Here is a 25,057-nt window from a genome sequence, read left to right on the forward strand (position 1 = left end):
AAAACCAGGTCTTACCACACTCATTGATGACCAGGCGAATGCAAACCCTATGAAGCCCAGGTCCCAGGTGCACTTATCCAGTGGCTTTTCAAAAATGGCAAAATCTTGTTTTTGAAAAGCCACTGGGATCTGGGCTGCATATGGGTTGCATTTGCCTGGCTATCGGTGAGTACAGAAACACCCAGTTTTAAATTTAAACATGCCTTTATCCTGTCAGGGATAAGGCACTTTAAAAGTAATGTGATAATCTCCTATGTGTGGCCTAAATGCTACTGAATTACAACTCCCATCAGTCCTTGTTGGCATAGCCAATAGTGAGGACTGATGGTAGTACAGTCTAACATCTAGAGCCATGATGGCAAGCCTATGGCACGTGTGCCAGAGATGGCATGTGAAGACATTTTCCTTGGCACGTGGAGGGTGGGGAGGAGGAGGAAGAGGTGTGTGTGTGTTCCTCCTCCTTCCCAGCCGTCCCAGGCCTTCAGCTGCCTCTCTGGAGGCAGTTGAAGGCTGGGAATGGCACCGGAGGGGGGGGGAGGAGGAGGAAGAGGTGCATGCCTATTCCTCCCCCTTCCAGAACCTCACTGGCCTTCAGCTGCCTCTCTGGACATCCTGGAAGTCTCACCCTCAGAGGACAGAAGTCCCACCCCTGACACCGGATAACACCCAGTGCCAGAAGGCCTTTTCGTTTGGGCACTCGGCCCCTAAAAAGTTTCCCATCATGATCCAGAGGGCCATCCATTTCCCATCCCTGATATGATGATGATGATGATGATGATGATGATGATGATGATGATGATGATGATGATGATCCCACTTTTCCTCCAAATTTAGGACACAAGGTGGTGTACAAATTAAAAGAACAATCCAATTATAAACATACAAAAGCTAGCATTAAAATAGAATTAAACTAGTACAGTATTAAAACACATCCCTCATAAATAAATGCAATTTAAAAGATAACAGTGGTTAAAAACCAATACATATTAAAACAGTTAAGAATACTAAAACACATTAAAACAATAGAATTGAATGGAATAGAATTTTTATTATGGCCAGCACATCATTAAAATAAACAAACAAACAAACAAAAATATTAAAACTATATACGGACCATTAAAACCTTCATATCCACTATCAAACAACATTAAGAGCCCAGCCTCAATTGTATGTAAAGGCCTGGCACCACAAAAATATTTTAGCCTGCTGCTGGAAGGATAGCAAGGGTGGGGCCATCCTGGCCTCTCTGGGGAAGGAGTTCCAAAGTTTGGGAGCTGTCACCAAGAAAGCCCTCTCCCTTGTTCCCACCAAAAAAAGCATGTGCCTCTCCAGATGATCTTAAAACCCTAATGGGCTCATAAGGGAGATACAGGCCTTCAGGTAGCCTGGACCCAAAACATATAGGGCTTTATAGGTCAAAACCAGCATCTTGAATTGTGTCCAGCCCCAGTTAACACCCTGAGCACTTTTCAAAGGCAGCACCACTTAGAGCTCATTACAGCAATCCAAATGAGATGTAACAAGGAGTTTTTTGCACAGCTAAAAAAAAGACTTACCTTGCCCAGTTTGAATCCTCTTCCGGGATGCAGCTGGATATTATTGCTTGCATTTTGTTGTCGATGCCGCCTCCTGCCTAAAACCCAGCTAGAACCTGGCTAGAAGTTTCCCAGCTTTACAAATCGTCCGTGAGTTCGGATTCTAACCAGGTCTTAGGTGAGTTTTAGGCAGGAGGCAGCATCGGCAGGAAAATGCAAGTGATAATATCCGGCTGCATCCTGGAAGAGGATTCAAAGCAGGAAAGGTAAATCGGATTTTTTAGCTGTGTGAAAAACTTCCAAAACATGTACAACCTAAGAGATTTTAGGTAGCAGGACTGCAAAAGACCTCCATCTCTCATCTAGGAAATATGGATTGGTATACTGGGCCGCATGAATATGAGTCAGATCCTATATGCAACCAAGTAAATCTTATTAGTATGTTTATTCTAGTGAATTTTCATGGCAAAATCAAAGTGTAAAATGAAACAAGTAGGTCAGACACACAACCCTCTCCCCACTGGAGAGGGAAAGTCCAAGAATTTCTTACAGAAAGAGAGTCTCTTGGACAAGCCAGTGTTTATTCACATGCAGTTCAATGTGTGCAGTGGCACAGAGAATCAGCTGGATGTTTGTGCCAAAGAACATAACAAAGGCCCTTTAATCTTTATAATATTAATGAAGAAAGCACTAGAGCTGGAAGAAGTTGCAGCCTAGAGAGATGTTTAACACCATCACCAGAAACTGTGCCCTGGAGAGATGAATGTGAAGAGCAAGTGTTAGGTAGGAGGTATTTATATTATTCATTCTAGGTATGAATCGGAAGGTTATTCTCCTGATGTAGGTCTGAATGCAGCCAAAACAGCACTATCTGTCCATGCAGAACTGGAAGAAATTCCTAAGCTTGCAAAAGTACTAAAAAGTTTAGGGGACAAACACATGGGGAGTGGGAATCCAGAATAACCCAGTGAGAGTTGATTGATTAATTCAAGGAATGCTTGGTAGTTGTGATGGTGGGATGGAGTATTTGAGGAAAGGGCATGGTAGGGCTGTTCATACCAACTGAACAGGAGCAGTCCACACTGCAACAATGTTTTGCAGGTTCCCCCAACTTTTTAAAAAGCTAGTACCCCTAGTCAGCCCTCCATAAAATCCACGGATTTTTTTTTATACACAGATTCAACCATCCACAGCTTGAAAATATTTGAAAAATATATATAAAAATTCCAATAAGCAAACCTTGATTTTTCCACATTATATCAGGGACACCATTTTGTTATGCCATTGTGTTTAATGGGACTTCAGCATCCACGGATATTGATATCTATTGGGGATCCTGGAACCAAACCCCAGCGGATACCAGGAGCTCAATGTATTCTGTTACACCTTGCCAATGTTCTGTCACACCAGAGTGACCAAAACACAAAGCCTTGGGAGGATTGTGGAAACCAGAACAGGTTTGATTCATAGGAGCTGGGCCAGATGAATTTCCTGCCCACCACCTTCTTTGGGTTCATTCTTAAGTTCTTCCATATGTGAGCAGTTGTTATTCTTTCCTAGAAAGCAAAATAAACCACTACAATTGAGAAATTCTTGGTGTCTTTTGCAAAAAAATTGGGTTGTGTCTGTGTACCCCAGGAATTCTCACACCATGAAAACTCTGTACACATTCCACCTCCTGTTTTTGCTGGAATTCAGCATCCATCATCCACCACATTTGACTATGTTGGTGGGACCAGAAGGGTATTGTAATCCTAGAACATCTAGAGGACCACACACATTCTCCAGCCAACCTTACAATGATGAGCATTTTGTTTGTTTTGATCATTTGTATGCTTTTTTTATTATACTTGTGCATTTAAACTAACTATAAAGACACCTCAGAGGGCTTTATATCAAAAAGGAAGCTTGGAATCTCATAGATGCTGCATCTACATTACACAATTAATGCAGTTTGGCACTGCTTTAACAGCCATGCTAGGATAGTTTTCTGTGATATTGAGTCTTCTCTGGTAAGAGAGCTCTTGTGCCGCGACAAACTATGGATCCCAGGACTCTGTAGGATGGAGCCATGACAGTTAAAGCAGAGTCAAACTGCATTAATTCTGCAATGTGGCAGCAGCCTATAAATAAAAGCAGAGAGAGCTGGACTAAAGGAGCATTGTGGTGATTCCTCCAGTTGTCCTGCAGTGTCTCTGGCAGGCAGTTCACCTTCTGACTGGCTTGGCACTGCCATGGCTTGCCAATCCCTGGAGCCAACCAGGCCCTTGCCTTGTCTCAGCTCCACCCCTCCTTTTTGCTGCCCAGAGGGAGACAACTGGAATATTGAGGATTTAGCATTTAGGAAGACACTGTGCACTGGGGAAGAAGGAAGAAGAATCCTCTATCAGGTCAAGAGGGAGAAGAGCAATTGCTTGGCAAGCCCAGACAACACAGACTAAACTAATTTGTAAGTTACTGGAGCAGGGCATGGAGTGGGGAGAGTGGAAAGGAAATTGTAAGAAGCCTTTGAAAAAGAAAAAAAGAGAGACCCAAGGGGCTATTAGGGGAAAGGACAGACTTTGAGAAGTCAAAATGACAGCACTTGATCAACAGGGTGCATGCCCGAAAGTAATGCATGTAGTAGACGTGTTTGGTAATTTGTGGTTGCTGTATGCCTTCAAGTCATTTCTGACCCTAATCATTGGGTTTTCTTAGCAAGGTTTGTTCAAAGGAGGTTTGCCATTGCCTTCCCCTGAGGCTGAGAGTGTGACTTTCCCAAGGTCACCCAGTAGGTTTTCATGGCCGAGCTGGGAATCAAACCTGGTCTCTAGAGTCGCAGTCCAACACTCAAACCACTATGCCATGCTGGCTCTGTGTTATAAACTTGCATGTTATTTTAAAGTCACATCCATGCGGATTTCTAAACATTTTTCCCTCCTCACCGCTGCCTATCTTACATGCTTATAATGACATGATTATTGAAAATATGCAGGAAACAATGCCAAAATTAATGTTACGCTCATTTTGACTTTTACTTCAGATCAGGACCTCCCTCAGTACTGTCAAACAATCAGCTTTTCAACATGGACTTTTAAAAGAGCAATTAACAGTGACATGTTGTTTCTTCCTTCCCATTGAAATCAACAGGAGGATTTTCTCTGAATCTTCTCTGTTCATCAATTTCTCCAGCTGCTCTTAGAGAGAAGGAGAGAGAGAAAGGACTTTCCCCATGGAATGAGTAAGTTGATTTATTTATTTTAAAGTCTGCTTATTATTTAGTAAGAAAAAGATTTTCTTGCACCTTCCATGTTATTCTTGGGGCTTATTGTAGTCCTTGTTGCGTTATTTCTTTATTAAGTGTACCATTTCAAACTACAAGCTGGTGGGGAGATACTTGCATCATTGAAGGTTTGTCCATATGAAAAAGTTTTTTCTTCACACAGAAAAATATGTTTAAGAAAAGTACAGTGGACCCTTGTTATACGCTGGGGGTTTGGTTCCAAGATCCCCCGTGGATAACAAAATCTGTGGATGTTCAAGTCCCATTAAATATAATGACATAGCAAAATGGTCTCCCTTATACAAAATGGAAAATCAAGGTTTGATATTTGAAATTGATACTTTTTTGAACATTTTCAAACTATGGATGCTTGAATCCGTGCATAAGAAATCCATGTATAAGAAAGGCCGACTGTACGTTTGATCTAATCTTCTCCCTGGCACATCAGTTTTCTGTGTTTGGTGGGGATGCAATGGAAGACTATTTTGGTGGCTGTTCCCATCATATGAAACTCACTGCTACAAGAAGCTGGGCTAGTTCCTTCCTTGCTTTTCTGCCAACAGGCAAAGACTTTTATTCAGGTAGGCCTGTGGCAATTAAACTGGGTTGCTCCTGAACAAGGTTTAACCAGATAGGTGTGGTTCTTTTTTCTATTTTCGAACGTGTATTTAATATATTTTGCATTTTAATTGTATTTGTTTGACTTGGTTTATATTGCTTTCATCTTCCCTGAATACTGTACTTTAGGAGAGATGCATAATATAATTCCAACAAATACATAAGTGCTGGCATTTTTATTTTTTCATCGAGTTACTTTGGAACCTGAAGTGGCAGAGTCTAGAAACCCATGAAGCACATCTGAGAATTAAGGTTGAATTTTTAGCCTGGTGAGATACTCCTCAAGAATGCTTGCAGAGAATTCTAATTGCTTGAGACTACAAACCCTAGGATTCCTTAGGATGGAGTCCTGGAAGTTAAATTGGTATCAAACTGCTATACCCATGTCCTGTAGGTAAACTCTTAAACACTGTTATCTCAAATAGAAAGATAGGATCAGATGTTGAACGGCATGGTACAGAAGAAGGAGCAGGGTAGGCAGTGAACAGTATCAATGATACCTGAAACAAGTCTAAAGAAGAAAGGAACTAGGCATGTTTAGTCTGGAGAAGAGTAAACAAAGGCAAAGGACACATGAGAGCACTTTTCTAATGCCTGATGGGATGTGATATGGAAATGGATGGCAACTTGTTTATTCCTGCCTCAGAAAAAGCAAAGCCAAATGTAAAGGGCAATTTTTACATCTTTATTGTAAGAGCTGTCCAACAGTGGAATAAACTGCCCTTTTTTGGATGGGTGTATTTCAGGAATGCTTTTGCTGCATGGCAAGGAATTGGAATATATGGCCTTTGTGATCCCTTCCAACTCTCAGATTGCATGATTCTGTGAAATTACAGGAGGGGAAATCTCTGCTATAAGTAGAAAATTCTTTGAGCAATTGACAGTGGAATCAGTTACCTTATATTACTTTACACAGATGTGAGCAGTGCCCTTACTATTAGGGAGAGTGATGCTAGGCGGTAACAATAAGGTGCTAGAAGAGAAAGCTGAATGCCAGACAGTCTGCTCCCATTCTTTTCCAAATGGTTTGCCACCCTCAGCAATGGTAGAGTATGCCATCCCATTACCCCTGCCTGTCTGGTTGGCTTTTCTTTATGGAATTGAATGGTACACCATTTTGTTCTTTGCTTCAGACAGCAAAATATCTTCCACCCCCTCTGACTTTTCTTAGATTGAGGTCTTCACAGTGAAGAAGGGACCACTATCTATGGGGAATGTTCTGGCTCTGCATTTGTTTCATGGAGTGTGCCTTTACACCTCTGTGGAACAAAGTGGTTTTCTTTAAGGCCCTTGGACCTTGAACTGAACTGAACAGGTAGGCCAAAGTTGTCTTCACTGCATTACAGCTAGGATGGAATATAGAACAGTGGTTTGTTTAAGACAACTTTATATTTGTGACTGAGGTGAGATTTGGACTAAGGACTTCCATGTGTTCCTTACTCGCACTGTTAGCCGGCGCACCACACCAGCACTTAAGAAATTATACTCTTCAACTGAAACATTTCATGGAGCTTTTATTTCTTGCAGACAAATCCTGGGTGGCCACTGATATGTTATGACATGAAAATGACTAGTGCTTCTGAAATTATTGCAATGTGAAACATGTTTATAATATTTAGTTATTTTATTAACTCTAGAACCTTTTATTTTCTACACGTGAAATCCATGTATAAAGTGTTGACTTCAGCATTAATGTGGATCATTATATGCATGTTTAAATGCCTTTTAATTTAATTCCCCACAGGGCTTTTGCTATATTACGGTAATCTCCTCCTCTTCCTTCCCTGCAATTGATAGCATTTAGTAGCTTGATTTCAAGTTGGAGAGAGATGTTGATGCTGATATAAGCAGCATTATAGGACAGTCTATTGGCAGCTTGATCTTCAGTGAGTAGTTTGTGCTGAATATAAAGCCAGTTCCATAGAAATATGTTAGGTCATTGGTGTTTGTTGTTGTGTGCTTTGGTTAATTTCTGATTTATGGCAACCCCAAGATAAATCTATTCTTGGCACGGTTTGTTCAGAAGGGTTTTGCCCCTTCCTCTAAGGCTGAGAGAGTATGACCTGCCCAGGGTTACCCAGTGAGTTTCCATAGCCAAGCAGGGATTTGAACCCTGATCTTCAAGGCCCCCTGATCCCCAGACTCCTAGTCCATCACTGAAACCACTACACTAATCTGGCTCTAAATTAGTATACAGTCAAGTTTCACTGAAGTATTCCTGTTTAACAGGTCTATGGAGCACAGCAAAATGGATTGATGACTATAATTCAGGCATGAAATGCTAAGGGTGCGTATTTATTCACTAGCCAGCTAGTTATAGGTTACATTTTCCTATCACATCTTTCCTCTAATGGCTGCGATCAAAGAGATTAATATGTTGTCACAACAACCCATTGAAGTTAATCTGGCTGAGAGAGTGACTGGCTAAAATTTGCCCAGTGCATTTCATGGTTTAGTGAAAACTGGGACTCCCAGTTCAACACTCTAACCAGTTTCCATGCTGGTGCCCCAGCAGTTGGTACATGGCACTTATACATGCCAGACCCCATTCTTGCCAATTAGGTGGACATGGTGATGGGAATGATATCCATCTGCAATTGGGAGTAGTGGTAAGCAGAAAGTAGAGTCCCCTTATTATTCAGAGTAGGGAGCAAAGATTTTTGGTCTTGAAGCTTTTCATAGAGGCTCTGACCTTACCGCATGAGTTGCTCTGCCCTGTTGCTTTTCAGGGGATTCCTTTGTTAGCTTGATTGACTCTGCACAATGGCTTTATTTAACCTCAGATTTTAGAGGCAGCACACCACTGCATAGCAGCTGATAGGAGCAGCATTGGGAGAGATGCAGTGCTTCCTTGTCCTGTTTCAGGGTTCCTGAGAAACATCTGGTGGCCCTGATCCATTTGGTTGATCCAGCAGTGCATTTCTTAAGTTCCTTTGAATGACTATCTCACTGTTGCTTTTTTCAGCCAAAGGCTGATAAATGTGGCTCAATACTCTCTGGTTCAAGTTGTAATGGAGGATTAGGAAGAGTGAAAAAGTTATTTACATATAATTAAGAAGCCTTTAATCATATTTATTTAACCATATCTATGTTGAAAAGGGAGTATTTATGACATTTTCTTGAATTGTGTGTTACTGTTTAATTATACAGCACACAACAACAACAAAAATGTTACCAGGATGAAGGTGAAAAATTCTATCCATGATTTTCTAACTCTGTCTTGTTACTGTTTTGAGTTTGAGAAAGAAGGAACAGCTGTATGAAACTCAGTTTGTCGCCCCCACCCTCTTCCTCTGAAAGGCAATGAGTTGGGTTAAAATAAATTATTTTTCAACACATATTCACATCATAATGATTCAGGAAATAAAACTTTTATCTATATTTCCCGTAAAATTGTTTTCACAAGAGACAAAACCCCTGCCACAACTAACAAAAGTACAATATCAAACAGGAACTATTTTCTGAAATTTTGCAAAGGACCAGCTCAAAAGTTAGACTTCTCTCCTAAAAGCTAATTTTTAAATTCCACTAAAGCCCAGTTCTGCCTCAAATGAACCAGGCTCTCAGACAAGTTATCAGATAATTGGTGTCTTTTATCAATTATGACATTGCTACCCGTATGGAAGAGGCACTCAGATGCTGCACTGAATGACATGTTTGTATTGTATATTTTTCTCTGTTTCAGGCCCGAATCATACATAATAAAGTTGAAAATTAATTACATACACACACCTTCCTTCCCAGTAGTCTCTTGCTCTCTCATTCTCTCTCTTCTGGACCCCTTTTACTTCTTTCACATTATGCCATAATCTTTGCCCATTCTAATTTTTCCATGGGCATCTTCTCTGTCTTTCTGTCTTGTGTCCTTTTCATCACTTTTTGCCTCATTTGTTTGCTCTTCTTAGGACATTACTACATGTGGCTTTTAAACCGTGATTGCACCAGAAAAGAGGAGGCATTGGCCATGCTTATTGCATGACGCCTCCTCCAACCCATTGACAACCCTTTTCATTGATCTGTGGAGGAGACCCATAAATGACCTATCAAGTGTGCAAGTCCACAGGTGTGAAACATTGTTCACAGGGCAGTTGCGAGATTGCAGGTTACATGGTGACTGTGTTCCCTCTTTCGCTCTATCCTCCTTCCCCCTTGCTATTCCAGATTACCTTTAGTGCCTTTAAAAAAATTCCTATTTCTTTTCTTTTATTTCTTTTCACTTGGTAACAGAGCTCTGGAATTGCGCAAGAAAGTGTGTGTTGGGGGGGGGGAATAAAAAGTAGTATGACTGCTGTAAGAACAGGGCTTGTCTGGAATAGTCTTTAGATTTTCTTCTTCTTCTTGTGTCCATCCGTCCATCCATTCTGTTGTCATATCAGCTGCATCCGCACTGCAGAAATAATCCAGTTTGATAGCACTTTGATTGCCATGGTACAATGCTGTGGAATTCTGGGATTCGTAGTTTGCTGTGGTACCAGACCAGAGTGGTGTCAAGCCAGATTATTTTTGCAGTACAGATGCAGTCATCCTCTCCAGTCATCTATCTCTCAACTCACCTCTCTATTTTCCCCTTTCCCTTTTCTCTTTTCCCAATGTGTCCTCCTCCACTTTTCCATCTCTTCTCCACACTTTCCTCTCTACCCATCTCCTCCTTCTGGCAGGCCAGTTCTTTCTTCTGCATGTCTCTTCAAGGCAGCACACAGTGCCATGAACTTACTCTTCCTTCACATCCATCCCTTTAATTCTTCTTGCTTCCAGCTCCTTTGCGCCTCTTGTTGCAGCCATCCATCACCTACCATAAACCAAAAATTTCCAGGGTGGATGACAAAGAGTGGGGGAGGAAAGTTACAAAGAAAACCTTATTCCCCGTATTGTTTGCCAAGAAATGCCATAAAATTACATTGAACAATACTGAAGAAAAAAGAATTTACAGTTACATTTATTCTATTAAAAAGAGCCATAACATGGTTAATATTGATGCATTGTTTCCAGTCTCATTGCACAATCAAGTCCTAATACTGCAAAATATCTGATACTCACAACAATACATTTATTTTATTTGGAACTCATGTGTATGTTGGCTTTGGGAATACGATCTTCAAAAGGCACATAACAAAGTGAAATTTTTAAAAATGCAATAATGCACTTGAAAATAAAAAATGAAATAAACTACAATAGAATAAAGTTACTTAAAACATGTTAACGGCAGGAGACAATTATTTAAAAATACAAAAATCAGAAATAACAGAGTAACCAACCTTCCCTACCTCCTAGTCCATTAAGCATATCTGAGAACATTGCCCTTATTAAGGAGTGTATCTTTCACTTTAATATGTGAACTCCAATGTCTTTTTTCAGGGAAAGTATCCAGCCTGTTCTGCAGTTGTTTGTTGTCCCAAACCTCATTAGAGTGTTTTTGCTTTTGTTTTGTTTGAAATTCTATAAATAATTAATATCTCTAAGTGTTTGGAACAATAATTTTCTGAATGTAAATACTTGCATTAATTATATTTCTTGAATATACACCGCTGGGGTAATGTGCAACCCCATAGTCATTAAATTTTCAGTAAGAATGCATAAATCATGAAACGATTGGATTTCTGTTTGTAGGAGTAAAATGTCTAGTCACAGTGACAGAATCACGAAAGAAGGAACATCTAAAGGTTAAGAAGAAAGCACTTTAAAGATCATGCTGGGCAGAGAGAATTCTGAAATGAGGAAAATATGCAGGGAGGTTGTTTGCTATCATGATGTAGATATTTTCATAGTCTGGGTTGTCTGATTTAAGTATTCACAGATTCATTATGTGATGCAGAATTTAGGAACTCAGAGGCTTCTTTTGATTACATCTTGTTAGTTTCAGCTCTTTATTATTTTAGAGAATATTTTGAAAATAGATGAACAGTTTCTAACTATGAAAACAAAATGGCCACTTCTCTAGCCAAATGCAGCGCTATGTTATTTTGGATGGAAGCTTAACCTGATTGCTTAGAACTCTTCTTAGAGCCTAAAAGTCTTTTGTTCACAGCTTTGGCTGATCTGTCTCCATAGAATATGTCTAAGTAATCATTAAAACTTTTATTCAGCAGTTTTGGCTTTATCCTTTGGCTTTATACGAGGGGGCAGGATTTATTTTATTTTATTGGTTTTGTTTGCTAGAGAGTATGTTGAGATTAAGTTGTAAAATTAATTACAGACTTAGCAAACAAAGTCAAGATGTTCCTTCTCTAATAAGAGGACAGTTTTCTGAGTATGTCACTTCTGTAAGCCACATTAGTATAAATAGAATGTGCACAAGAATATAGTTGTAAATCTCCTGTTCTTTTCATTTAGACTTGTGCAGAATTATCAGATAAATTGTCCCCAACTCTCCCTTTTCTTTTGCTAATGTCTGAAGATCAGTGGCCTTTTAAAAAAATAAATCTGGGTTCATTTCAAAATAACCAGAAGTTTTATAGCACCTCAGTTTAATTCAGAAGTGGAAAACCTGATGGTCTGCAGGTTTTGCCAGGATGCAGCTGCAATCATCAGCCCTTAGCCAGTAGTGCTGAAGGTGAGGAATGATGGGAACTGCAATCCAACATCAGGTTGTGTGCCTGGCTTTAATCGTTTTGTGTGTATGCATGTGTGTAAACATATAGACACACATAGCATCTAATTATTTCTTTCTGAAATTGATTCTGGTGATTCCAGAGCTTTGTGCTGAAGGTGAGGAATGTCTCAGGGCCATGTCTTCCTTGATTGACTCAATTCATCCTGTAGTGTAGTCTCCCACTTTTACTACTAAACCAATCATTATCATTTTTCCAATGAGTCACGTTGATATTTCCAAAGTACTACAGCCTCAGTGTACTCCTGCTTCACTTGTTTTGTGTGCATCTGTGTAGTGAACATACAGGGAGACAAGTTCTCTCTCTCTCTCTCTCTCTCTCTCTCTCTCTCTAATTTTCTGTCTCTCTAATTGTGATGGTTCTAATCATTTCATCACTTTGTGCCATTAGAAATACCCATGGTAGGTCTGGGAATTACCTCGATGTACTTCAGCAGCTAATTTGTCAGTCGGTGAATATATTATAGCTTGATTGAGCACTGGAAGGTGGTTTGGGAAGCGGAGGAATGGTTAAATACTTGCAAGTGCAAATTTACTACACTAATGTAGTATGCATAAATATTTTTATGCTTCTATTGCCGCCTTCTTTGGAAAACTCAGGGGACAGCTTGCAGTACACAATTATAGCACTATGATGCCACTAACTTCCATGGCTGCATCCTGCAGAGTCCTGGGATTTGCAATGGCAGGCAAAGCCCCAGGGCAATCTGGCTGAGAAGTCCAAATGCCCCACCCTAAACTGCAAACCACAGGATTTTACAGCATGGAGCTATAGTTAAAGTGGAATCATATCACTATAACTGTGCAGTGTGAAAGGGCCCTAGGACAGGACAGGGGGCCTCCCAAGTGATAAGACACGGATAAAGTCTGCATCCTTTTAAAGTGGAAGGGTATATTTCCACAGCAGCTTCTACCTCTTCCCTGTCATGTTAGGGATATGTATGTATTTATGTCACAGCACTAGTGAGACAAGCATTCGTAAATGTTACAGGGGCAGGAAAAACATAACCAGGGGTTTTCTCCACTATCCCATACTGAATGTAATGTGACAATAGTCTCATGTTAAATATAAGGCGTGCATCTTCCTTTAGCTTCACTAACATTGTAGCTTGAAACTTATTGTTAGTGTCAGAGTTGACCCACTGAATCATTGGGCTTTACCTATGTGTACTAACCAATCTGCAGTGAATTCATTGTGTGTATTCCATGTGGGACTAAGGGTGCATCTACACTGTAGGAATAATGCAGTTTGACACCACTTTAAGTGTTATAGCTCCATCTTGTGGAATCTTGGGATTTGTAGTTTTAGAAGCCTTCTCTGCCAAAGAGAACTACAATCCCCAGGATTTTGTAGGATGGAACCATGGCAGTTAAAGTGGTGTCAAAACTGCATTATTTTTGCAGCTGAAATTAACAAAATGCACCCTAAACTCACATGGTTTAGACATACAGCTTTGGCTTTGGTTGCTCCTAAAACCTTTGCTGGTTTTCATAATGGCAAAACTTCCATGTCCAACCACAGTTTTGTTTCTTAACTAAGGCCCAGTACATACTGCCCTTAAAGGGCAGGCTGGAGGAGTCCAGTTTTCCTGCGGAAGGACACTGCAGCAGCCAAACTACACGGCATCCCTCTGCCTCAAAAGGAACCCCAAAAAACCAGGTTCTTCTTGGGATGCTGTGTAGATGTCACAAGTGTGCCATTACATCATGATGGTGGCCCCCGTATGGAGGGGAGGCCACCATTATGCCGCCACCGTTAGGGACCGTGTGGTTGGTGTGCAGTCCCTAACCCTAGAATCGCTGCCTGGATGCTGCATCTTGGCGGTATGTACTGGGCCTAAAATACATACCCTCCAATATTTCATGTGTGGCCAAGCAATATCAGAGAGTGGTCGAGATAGAAAAAGTTATTCTTGTGGAAGAACAGAGAAGCTAGGAGAGGTTGCAATAATTTACTTTTGCCTGAGCCTATTGGGAAAGGCGAAATCTCACCTCTCCTTGCCTCTCTCTCCCGTTTCTGAGTTAACTGAGTGCAAACTACTTTTGCACTTTGAACACAGTTTCCAGCAAATGAAGTACGCTGAGGACAGGGGAGGAAAGGGAGGAGTGGAAGAAGGCAAGAGAAACAGCGTCATTTTAATAGCATCCGAAAAAGTGGGGCAACAGAGGGTTAATTGGGACAGCCTCTGCCAAATTGGGACATTATATAGAGTGTATATAAATATATTCATGACCTTTTTCAAAAGGAAAACTACTTCGGAGAAAAATTTACTAAGTGTTTTTTAAGGACAAATAATACATTAATGCTGCCTCTTAAACTCTAACCAAATGGTGTCAAACAATTTTTACAGTGACACAACAGCCCATTGTGTTTTTTCTTAGGGCTTGAGTTAACTGAGAAAAAAATTGCTATCATGACTATAACACAGTTTTGCTGTTGATATTTTATGCCTAGATTAACTTTTTCCATTTTTTAATTTTAAAAGAGGCAAATATATATATATATTTTTAAAAACCTGCAGTTCAATGCTTTTTGCTACGTTTTTCTTTTTGTTAATGGAAAGGGCTCCACACAATATAATCCACAGAGAAGAAGCAAGTTGGTTCCAGTTTCTTAATGATATCGCTGTGTTGTACTCAGAGCTAAACAAATTACTTTTTCACATGAGTCAGAAAAGCAATAATCTGGATTTTAGGGTTCATTCTGACTAACAGTTGGGTCAGTCCTGCATTAAATACAAACACAGGCCTGCAGAAGCTTTAACCCATCAAGCCAAATGCAGCTCATCAGCTTTTGTATATAGTGGCTTACAATTAAACTTCATGATTTTCTGTCCGTTTGAGAAAGTGCAAGAAGAGTGAGTACTTTAAGCGCTTGGAAGACCATAGTATTTTACTGCCAGCAGTGTGAGATCAGCTTCCTTTGCCATGCTTCCAACCATGATTGGTCCCATCAGGTTCCTGAATCCCAAGTGTATTTTGTTACCACTCAGCTCTTGTCCACTGACAAGGTGGACCTATACCTCTGCAAGCCAGTTGCTAGGGAACATGAACAGGAGATTGCTAATACGCTCAGGTCCTGACTATGGGATTCATGGTGATATTTTGTGTGGCTCCTGTAGGAACAGAATGCAGGAACAGATTATCCTTTGTTCTGATCTAGTGCAGCTGTTCTTATGTTCTTGTTAATTGCATGCAGAAGATCTCAGATTCAGTGTCTGACATCTCCAGGTAGGGCTGAGTCGGGGGGGACACCTCTGAAATCTCTGATGGTACTTACTACTGGGTGAGAACAGAATCAGCTACAATGGGCAAAAATTTAAAAGGCACATGGTGGATAGAACAGCATCTTGTTTTAGCGCCAAAATGCAAAATCTGAAACTGATCCTGCAGAGCAATGTACTGTATACATTCATGTATAAAGTTAGCAATTTATGTCCAAAAAATGACCATAAAAACCTGAGTCATGCTATAATAATAATAATAATAATTATTATTATTATTATTATTATTATTATTATTATTATTATTATTATTATTATTTTATTTATATACCGCCCTTCTATAAAACCAGGGCGGTGTACAACATTCATAAAATACATAAATTGCCATATACATAAAACAAAATACATTAAAAACATTCCAGCCAGCTTGCCACTGCTGACGTAGAGGGGAGGGAGAAGTTAGTCGGGGCTTGCATCAGGGAATGCTTGTTTAAATAAAAAGGACTTCAGCCCCTTTTTGAACTGGGCCAGGGAGGTGGCCGAGCGGAGCTCAATGGGCAGGGAATTCCAAAGGGTAGGGGCCGAGATGGTGAAAGTCCTCTTAGAAGTAGAGGCTAATCTGGCCCCTGGAACCCTCAATAGCTGCTGCCCAGATGTTCTGAGAGTGCGGGGCGGATTGTATGGGGAGAGGCGGTCCTCGAGGTATCCTGGGCCCAAGCCATTTAGGGCTTCATAGGTAATGACCAACACCTTGTATTGCGCCCGGAAGTGAATAGGCAGCCAGTGCAGATCTTTAAGCACTGGTGTTATATGACTGGCTCTGGGTATGCCAGTAACCAGTCTGGCTGCCATATTCTGCACTAATTGTAGCTTCCGGGTATGGTAAAAGGGTTGCCCCATGTAGAGCGCGTTGCAGAAATCCAAACGAGAGGTTACCAGAGCATGTACTAGCGTTTCAAGGTCCCTCTGGCCCAGGTAGGGACGCAGCTGGCGTATCAGCCGAAGCTGATAACAGGTGCTCCTGACCGTCGCATCCACCTGTGATGTAAGGTGGAGCGACGAATCAAGGAGCACCCCCAGACTGCGTACTGAGTCCTTCACAGGAAGCGTGATCCCGTTCAGGACAGGTGGAACCACCGCCATCCCCGGGCCAGGAGAACCTATCACGAGCACCTCCGTTTTCTCTGGATTCAGACTGAGTCGGTTTTCCCTCATCCAGCCCATTACTGACTCCAGGCAGGCCACGAGAGGAGAGATGCCATCCCCAGTCACTGCATCAGTCAGAGACATAGAGAAGACTATTTGGGTGTCATCAGCGTACTGATAACCCCGCGCCCCATGTCTCCGGATGATCTCTCCCAGCGGTTTCATGTAAATGTTGAAAAGCATGGGAGACAGAATGGCTCCTTGAGGGACCCCAGATGTAAGGGCTCTCTTATCGGAGCACACGTCTCCCAGCTGCACCATCTGGAACCTCCCAGAGAGGTAGGATCGGAACCACTGAAGCGCAGTGCCCCCAATTCCCACCTCTGCTAGGCGCTCCAGAAGGATACCATGGTCTATGGTATCGAAAGCCGCTGAGATGTCCAAGAGCACCAACAGGGACACGCCCAATGCCCAGACGGAGATCATCGACCAAGGCGACCATGGCAGTCTCAACCCCGTAGCCCGCCCGAAAGCCGGTTTGAAATGGGTCCAGATAATCCGTTTCATCCAAGATCGATTGAAGCTGGATTGCAACCGCCCTCTCGATCACCTTCCCCAAAAATGGCAATAGCGAAACTGGCCAATAATTATTATGCATCAGGGGGTCGAGGGAGGGCTTTTTAAGCAACGGTTTTACTATGACCAATTTTAAGCTTGATGGAAATTGCCCGTCCTTCAAGGATGTATTTATGATCCGGTATAACAATGAAGTTACCACCGGTCCCCCCTGAGCCGCTAACCATGAGGGACAGGGATCGAGAGAGCAGGTTGTCTTCCGAACACTTCTAAGGATCTTGTCCACATCATCGGTACTAACGGACTCAAACTGATCCAGTTCAATAGAGTCCACGGAGGCTCTGGATACCTCTACTCTAGGTTCTGCCCTAGCTGGGGTTTGGCTCCAAGATCCCCCAAGGATAACAAAATCCGTGGGTGCTCAAGTCCCATTAAATATAATGACATAGCAAAATGGTGTCCCTTATGAAAAATGGAAAATCAAGGTTTGATATTTGAAATTTATACTTTTTTTTGAACATTTTCAAACAATGGATGCTTGAATCCGTGTATAAAAAATATCTGCGTATAAGAAGGGCCAACTGTACTGTACTTTCACACACACACACACACACACACACACACACACGGAACCATCCCTGGTGAAAGTCAAGAGCAGGGGTAGGCAACCCTTTTGAGCCGGGGGCCGAGTTGCTGTCCCTCAGACAACTGGGGGGCTGAAGCCAAAAAATAAATAATTAAATAATTTTTTAGAAATTAAATAAATAAATAAACTGGGACAAATGTAGGACAAAATTTTCAGATGGAGGGCACTTTTTAAATAAAAAATGGAGGACACGAGAAAAAATTTGCTGATTAAAAAAAAAATGTTAAGATAAATGCATGTTTCTGAGGCTTCTATAGAAAATTGCCCCACCATGCCCCTCACGCGAGATGCCAAAGGCCCCGGCGGCAATCGGCGGCAGGACCGGACTGGGGCCAGTCCCAAGGCCTCGCCGGGCTGCATCCGGCCCGCGGGCCGCAGGTTGCCTACCCCTGGTCAAGAGTATAAACTGTCCTGGAAGCATTTACCTCCCCTCTATTCTCTAATCTGTCCATTCTTTAGTACGTATAAGCACAATTTGTGCCTGTTGGAATTTTGTAAGTTCTTGGGCATAGTTTTCCTTTGCTTCATCCTTTAGATCCTTTGTTACATGCCCCTAAGTTTTATCCACAGTTTATCCATCGGTCATATCAAAAGTCCATAATTTTAGCCCCAAAACCTTCACTTGAGTTATATATGAGGTCAAGCTATAGTTGAGTATACTGTACAGTAATAAAACTTGAATGTGCGCAATGCTGAAACTCACAGATTCTTCAATTTAAGTGGAAGCCTTTGAACACTTAACCCTTAAAAGTCTCATTTTCAGTCCCAGATATTTTACAATATCGGTGCTGAATTATAGTTGCCACCCCTTCCTTCTGAGCAGTCGTCATGTTTAACAATTGACTTATAGGAGTGGTCTTCTCCATGCTGGAAGCAGTTGTACCTATTGGTTTTTTTCTAGTGGAAATGGGATTAAGACTTTCTATTCAGTTTGTTTTTAAAGCATTTATCAGAATTTACCATTTTTAAAAAATCCTAAATGGAAAGAATGTAAAGTTTAAAGAATGTTAATGTATAAAAGAAAGTGAAACAGATTTCTTATAGCAAATTTGTCATAGTACATCTGTGAAGACACTAACATACCATTTGATGGGGTGGATGTCAGTAAAGACTGTGCCATTCAGAATACTTGCCAGATAGATAATGAATATGGCCTCTTTCCATGAAGAATGGCCTCCACCCCTTAAGTGTGGATCAGGGGATCGGATGATTAAATCCCCAAGAGGATGCTCACCAAGAACACATACAGCACTTCTTACATATTAAAGAACAGCACACCCCAATGAGTTATTTGTAAATCGTTACTGCAGTTCTCTGTTTCTCCCCAATAACTGGAACTAATGCAGCGGTCCAAAATCATGAAGATGGCCATATGCTTCAGAATCCTACTCTAAGTAGACACTTGGCACAACATCTGTCACAAGCGAAGGGGAGGATGAGTAGTAATGAATTGTTGAGCCATTGAATGTGTTAAAAAATGAAGATCAGGTCAGCTTTTTATTGCTGTTAACTGCCATAAAGTTGATTTTGAGTTAGGCAACCCTAACTATAAGTCATCCTATGATCAGTAGCCCTGCTGAGATCTTGCAGACTCAGAGCCTTGATTGAGTCTATCCATCTGCAACCTTCCTCTTTTCTTACTGTTTTCTACCTTAACAAGCATTATTGTCTTTTCTAGGAAGTATATTTTCAGTATGTCCAAAGCATGATGGTGTCAGTTTATAGTAGTAGTTATCATTGTTTCTATGGAGAGTTCAAAGTCTCGGACCCATTTATTTGTCTGTTTAGCAGTTCACGGTATCCGTGGAACTCTTCTCTAGCACTTCAAATGAGTTGATGTTCTTCCTGTCAGTTTTTTCACTGTCCTGCTTTCACAACTATACGTAGAAATGGGAAATATGATGGCATGGACAATCATCACTGTAGTATTCAATAATACATCTTTACACTTCAGGATCTTTTCTTGCTCCTTCATAGCTGCTCTTCCAAGACCTAGTCTTTTTCTGATTCCATGATTGCAGTCTCCATTTTGCTAATGACTAAGCCAAGGTTTAGAATATCTTGAACTATTTAAATTTCTTCACCATCTACTTTAAAGTTAGGTAAAACATCTGTTTTTGATTTCTTAATGTTCAACTGTAAACCTTTCTTTACACTTTCTTTCTTTACTTCCTTCCATAATCACTTGCTATTTTCTGCTAGTAGAAAGGTATCATTTCCATATCTTAAACTGTTTATGTTCCTTCCAACTTTCACAGCTCTTTCCCCCAAGTCTTATCTTGCTGTGCATATGATACGTTTAGTGTATTCACTAGATAGGGCAATAAAATGCAGCTTTGCTGACCCCCTTGCCAATTAGAAACCGTTCTGTTTCTCTGAATTCTGTCATTACGGTACCCTCTTGTCCTGAGTACACAGCAGGAAAATCAAATGTTGTAGCACATCAGTTTCTTTAAGAGGGATCCACAGTTTTCCATGGCCCACACAGATAGTGGCTTTGTTATAATCTATAACTCTCAGGTTTATTTTCTTCTGAAATTCTTTGGTTCATTCTATTTTCTAACATGTTTGCAATATGATCCCTAGAGTTTCTTCTTTTTCTGAATGTAGCTTAAAAGTAATATGCTGCTCTATTACACTTTAATCAAATGCCACATGGAATGCCATAATCAGCTCTGAGCACCACCCTTCAAGAAGAGTATTGACAAGCTGGAACATGTCCAGAAGAATGCAACCAAGGTGGTAATAGGTCTGGAAACCAAGCTCTGTGAGGAGCAGCTTACAGAGCTAGGTATATTCAGCTTGGAGAAGAGAAGATTAAAGGGTTTGATTGTGAGTTCCTGCATGGCAGGGGGTTGGACTGGATGGCCCTTGTGTCTTGTAGTCTCTTCCAACTCTGTGATTTTATGATTCTATGTCATGTGGGGAGATGGAGAAAGCTTGTTTTCTGCTGCTTCAGAAGCTTGAATTTAAGCCACTGGATTCAAACAATAAAAATCAGATTTCATCTAAACATTATGAAGAACTTCTTGACAGTAAGAGCTGTTTGGCAGTAGGATAGACTGCCATGGGGGTGATGGTGAACTCATCTTCTTTGGAGGTCTTTAAACAGATGAGCATGTCACAGGAGTGGTTTTAGTAGTGTTTTCATGCATGCTATCCTTTTCAGGACTGATTATGTGACTATGCTGTAGCTCTAGATTTCTTACATCAAGAAAGGTACTGGGCAATATGTACAAAATATACTTTGCTCAAAACAAGCACAAAATTTTTGCCTAGTTGGTGAGAAAGGTTGGGGGGGAATGGTTCAGAGCTACTCATCTTGCTAGTTCATGCAGCAAAGCAATTGTTACTGCATTTTTCCAGTTTACATATTTTGCAGAAATGCACAAATTCTAGGCTTGAAAAATATGCAAAATTTCTCTTAAGACCAACCACCGGCATCCCTTGGCAAGGATGATTCTTTTTGTAGGTGTTTTCTTGTTTACTGAGTAAAAACAAACAAACAATGTGCTCTTATGCCATTAGGCATTTGTGGCTTTCTGCTTATTACAGGGCTAGCAACATAGGAGGGGGGCAGCACAGAACAGAATTGTTAGCTCTCTATAGAGTTGTTTTATTTCTATGCATTTAGCTGAAGCTATCAGTACAACCTTTGCTTTTACCATTTTAGGCTAATATAATAGTGAAGCTACATTTCTTGGAAGCATTTCTGCCATTTTGTTTTGTATTTCTTTATTGTTATCAAATCTCAACCATATTTTTCCAGCTTCAATTCTTTTGTTAGTCGGTGGTATTTTTGTACAGGTAGGAGAGAAAATTGTATATATCATTGTCAGATGGAACAAGAAACGATAGTGTTGTTGTTCTTGTTGTTGTTTAAAAACCTCCAGATTGCTGGCATATAAATAAAGGAATTAACAGTTTGGAAGGCCTTCAGTCTTCAAGGAAAAAACCACCCTGTTCAACCTTTCTAAAGATGTTACAGCCTTAGGCTTAAGTACCTGAATGTCACAATGAATAAAGAGATCCCGATAGCCAACTTATTGTTCGTGATGGAAAATAACACAGCAAGTAAAAACAGAAAGAGTGCTACTTGTCAGGGCAGTGGCTGGAGCTTGTATGTCTCAATAAGCTTAAATTAACTGTTTTTTGGTGGAAATGATATTTCACCCATTTTAATGTCTTCTTTTCAGGAAATCTAGAGTAAAATCAAACGCAACTGACCTAGAAAGCAGCAACAGTGTTAGAAACACTGATAAAAGCAAAGTAGAAATACCAACGTCTAGATTTCTTGCTCTAGGGCCTAACTACCCTAAAGGCCCCAGATTCTGTCTGATCCTGGAAGCTAAGCAGAGTCAGCTCAGTCCTGGTCAGTTCTTGGATGGGAGACTGACAACAAATACTAAGTGCTGTAGGCTATTTTTCAGTTGAAGGAACTGGCAAAACCACCTCTGAGTATTCCTTGCTAGGAAAAGTCTAGAAAAGTCATGGGAATGCTATATGTCAACAGGAGACTTGAAGCCACAAGAGAATGTACACACACACAGACACATATACATTACATGCTCTTCATTCTGTACATTAAATATCCCTTGGCTCCCTGTTGCCACCCTGGCACAATTTAAAGCATTTAGTATTATGACATCATGGCATCAAGGCTGAAGCAGGTTGAAGTGCTTATTATCATATAGACTGCTATATTTCCTGTTTGCCATAATGCAATTTGTGATGCCTTACAGCAAGGGTGAGCAACTCTGATGGGTCCAGAGGGCAATTTTCTGCATCTGAGACTCTTTGGGAGCTGCATGGACTACCCAAAATGCCCCCCATGAAAAAAAAAATACTCAAAGTGTGCAGAATTGTACAGTGGTCCCTTTCATTACGTGGGGGATCCGTTCCGGACACACACATCCCGCATAAGGGAAATCCCACGTATGCTCAAGCCCCATTAAAGTCAATGGGGCTTGTGTTTGTGGTGGCACGGCAGCCCTATTACTCTTTGCAGGGTGCAGCACCACTTCTTCCGGAGCGGCTTCCACCATATGCTGGAAGCCACGTAAGGCGTGCCCATGTATGACATGGGCGCACTGTACTTGTGATTCCAGAAAAACACAGGGTTTTTTATGTTAAAAAGTACCGGGGAGGGGGGCTGCTATCTATTTTTAAAGGGAATTTTCTCTTGTAGAAGTTTCCACATAAGTCACTTCTCACTTTTTGGGGATGTCATAAAGGAGTCCTGCACAACATATGGCTGGGCACCGCAAGCAGTCTGCCAAGCCATTTCCAGACCCCTGGAATATACAACATGGTCAGAATTGGGCTGAATGCATTTAGGTTCCATCTTCATCATGCCTTCCATGCTTCAGATAGGAAGAGGTGTTTGTAGCTGTTTTTTTTCCTTGCCTAGCTTTGCAACACTCTTCCCCAAAGATTTTCACTAAAGGGCTGAATGGATCAATGACACTTGGATTTTCTTATGAGTCAAACATCAGGGGCTGTTTTGTGGCCATTTAAAGTATTACAGTGATGACAGGTAGGGAGTATTACACACCGTGAACCTAAGGGGTGGTGAGAACAAGCATGGTATTGTGGTTACACTGTTGGACTGGGACATGAAAAATCCATATTTAAGCCATGAAACTTCCTGGATGAACGTGGGGCTGTTACCTTCACTTAGGGTAACACATGCAGCTTTTAAAACACCATACATGTTAGATAACAGTCCCTTTGGCTATACCTATTGCACTATGTCATCTTCCTTTTGTTGCTGCCTTATCTTGGACATGTGATTAGTCATTGATGGAAAAACCTGTCAATAAGATCCCAATAGCACTGGTATAGCGCTAGTCCTCAGGTGCAGTAAGTTACTCTCGTAACAGTTACAGGATTTGTGTGGTCACATTGTGCCAGTGTTGTCTCCTCTCCCCCTTGCCTTTCCAGAATAAATGTTTTTAAAACTTTCTTTCCCCCCTTTATTGGTTTTTAAACTGTATTTGCATAGATCCACAACTGCATTTAAAAAAACCCTCATTATAAAATACAAGGCACACCGGGTAGGACATAGGGTAAGAAAATGGAGTTTAGGACGAGGGTAGAAGAGAGAGTGAGGGGCCAATAAAAGCCTGGTTGTGCTAATGGAGGGATGTGCAGTAGGGAGTGCTCTCAAACCAATACAGTATATATGCACTTTCTTTCATTAATGTGATTGTAGTGAGAACAGAAGAGGTGTGATAAAATCCCTAATCTGATCTACCTTACAAGGTTGTGATAAAGATGAAATGTGGAAGAGAAAGATATGTTGCCTTCCTGGAGGAAGAGTGGGATATAACTAACGAATAAATAAAGCTGGTACCTCCCAGTCTGTTGGAACTACACACTTGAGCACAGCATCATGCTGGCTGGCATGCTAGAACTTGTAATCCAGCACATGTGGAGGGTAACAGGTTGGGGAAGATTGTCAAAGAATCATAGCAAAGAATAGACATCTCAATAAAGAAAGGGAAGTACTGACAAAAGACAGAACCAAGAAAGGTATTACTTCCTTTGTTTCTGACTCATTACTATTCAAAATGATTTATGCAATATTTATGTAAGAGTTTTTCATATAAACACTCCTGCAAATAGACCTGATCTGTGCTGTACTTAGGAAAAGCAAATAATGTAAAGTGGTGGGGATGTGGAGTTCATTAAAAAAATTGCTCCAAGAAACTTGCTTTCATCTATTGTGGTTGTGTTTGTGCATCAAAACCTAGAGAGTTCCCCCAGTTCTTAGCTTCTGCTCAGCCTCTTTTTCTACAGACTGGTACAGTCCAGCAGAATGGAAAGGTTTCTGTAGTATGGTCTACAGCAGGAGTGGGAAACATGTGGGCCATGAGATGTTGTTAAGCTGAACCCTCTTTAGCCTTCCTCAGCATAACAAATGAACAGGGAAAATTCAAGCAACAATATCTGGAGGACCAGAAGAGACCCTATAATGACTGGTCCTCCAGTCATTGGAAGACTCCTGCCAGGTAATAAGAGCAGGTTGGAAGGGAGGCACATGCAAATAAGTAATGACTTCACAGCTGACGGAAGGCTCACTTGACCAATCAGTGAGCAGGAGCGAGAGTTTGTTCTGGAAGCTTCTAAGAGAAAAAGCTTTTGAGACCACAAGAGAGAGGCAGAGAGAGAGTCTCCAGTGGTTTCTACAATGAGAATTCAAGGTGGGGATGTCTCCCTCAAGTTAGTCTGAATTAGTTTAACTTGAGCTGTCAAGGGGGGGGGAAGGCACATAAGATTGTTCTTGATGTCTTGATAGATCTTTAGGTTATTTCCTGTAGATTGATAAAAATATCTAATCCCAACTGTTTTTACAATAATAAGTGCTAAAAGTTTATCTCACCCCTCCTTAAATTGCAGAAACAAAGAAAACTTGGTGGGGAATCGGAAGTGGATTTCTGT

General features: G+C 41.0%; 1 protein-coding gene across 3 annotated transcripts in view; it reads left to right on the forward strand.

Annotated features, from left to right (window-relative positions):
* The first annotated feature begins 2,259 nt into the window (after positions 1-2,259).
* Positions 2,260-25,057, forward strand: part of PHYHIPL (phytanoyl-CoA 2-hydroxylase interacting protein like) — a 119,876-nt gene continuing 97,078 nt past the window's right edge. Inside the window, exons 1-2 of one of the 3 annotated variants that reach the window (XM_042458057.1) lie at positions 2,260-2,318; positions 4,665-4,755. In XM_042458057.1, coding sequence (XP_042313991.1) covers positions 4,752-4,755 — 4 coding nt within the window. In that variant the 5' untranslated portion in view covers positions 2,260-2,318; positions 4,665-4,751. Of the gene's footprint in view, positions 2,319-3,874; positions 3,985-4,664; positions 4,756-24,774; positions 24,820-25,057 lie in introns of those variants that run through there. The other 2 variants (XM_042458056.1, XM_042458055.1) reach the window with 2 other exon arrangements.

This window comes from Sceloporus undulatus, chromosome 3 (genome assembly GCF_019175285.1).
Source record: "Sceloporus undulatus isolate JIND9_A2432 ecotype Alabama chromosome 3, SceUnd_v1.1, whole genome shotgun sequence".
Classification (NCBI taxonomy): domain Eukaryota; kingdom Metazoa; phylum Chordata; class Lepidosauria; order Squamata; family Phrynosomatidae; genus Sceloporus; species Sceloporus undulatus.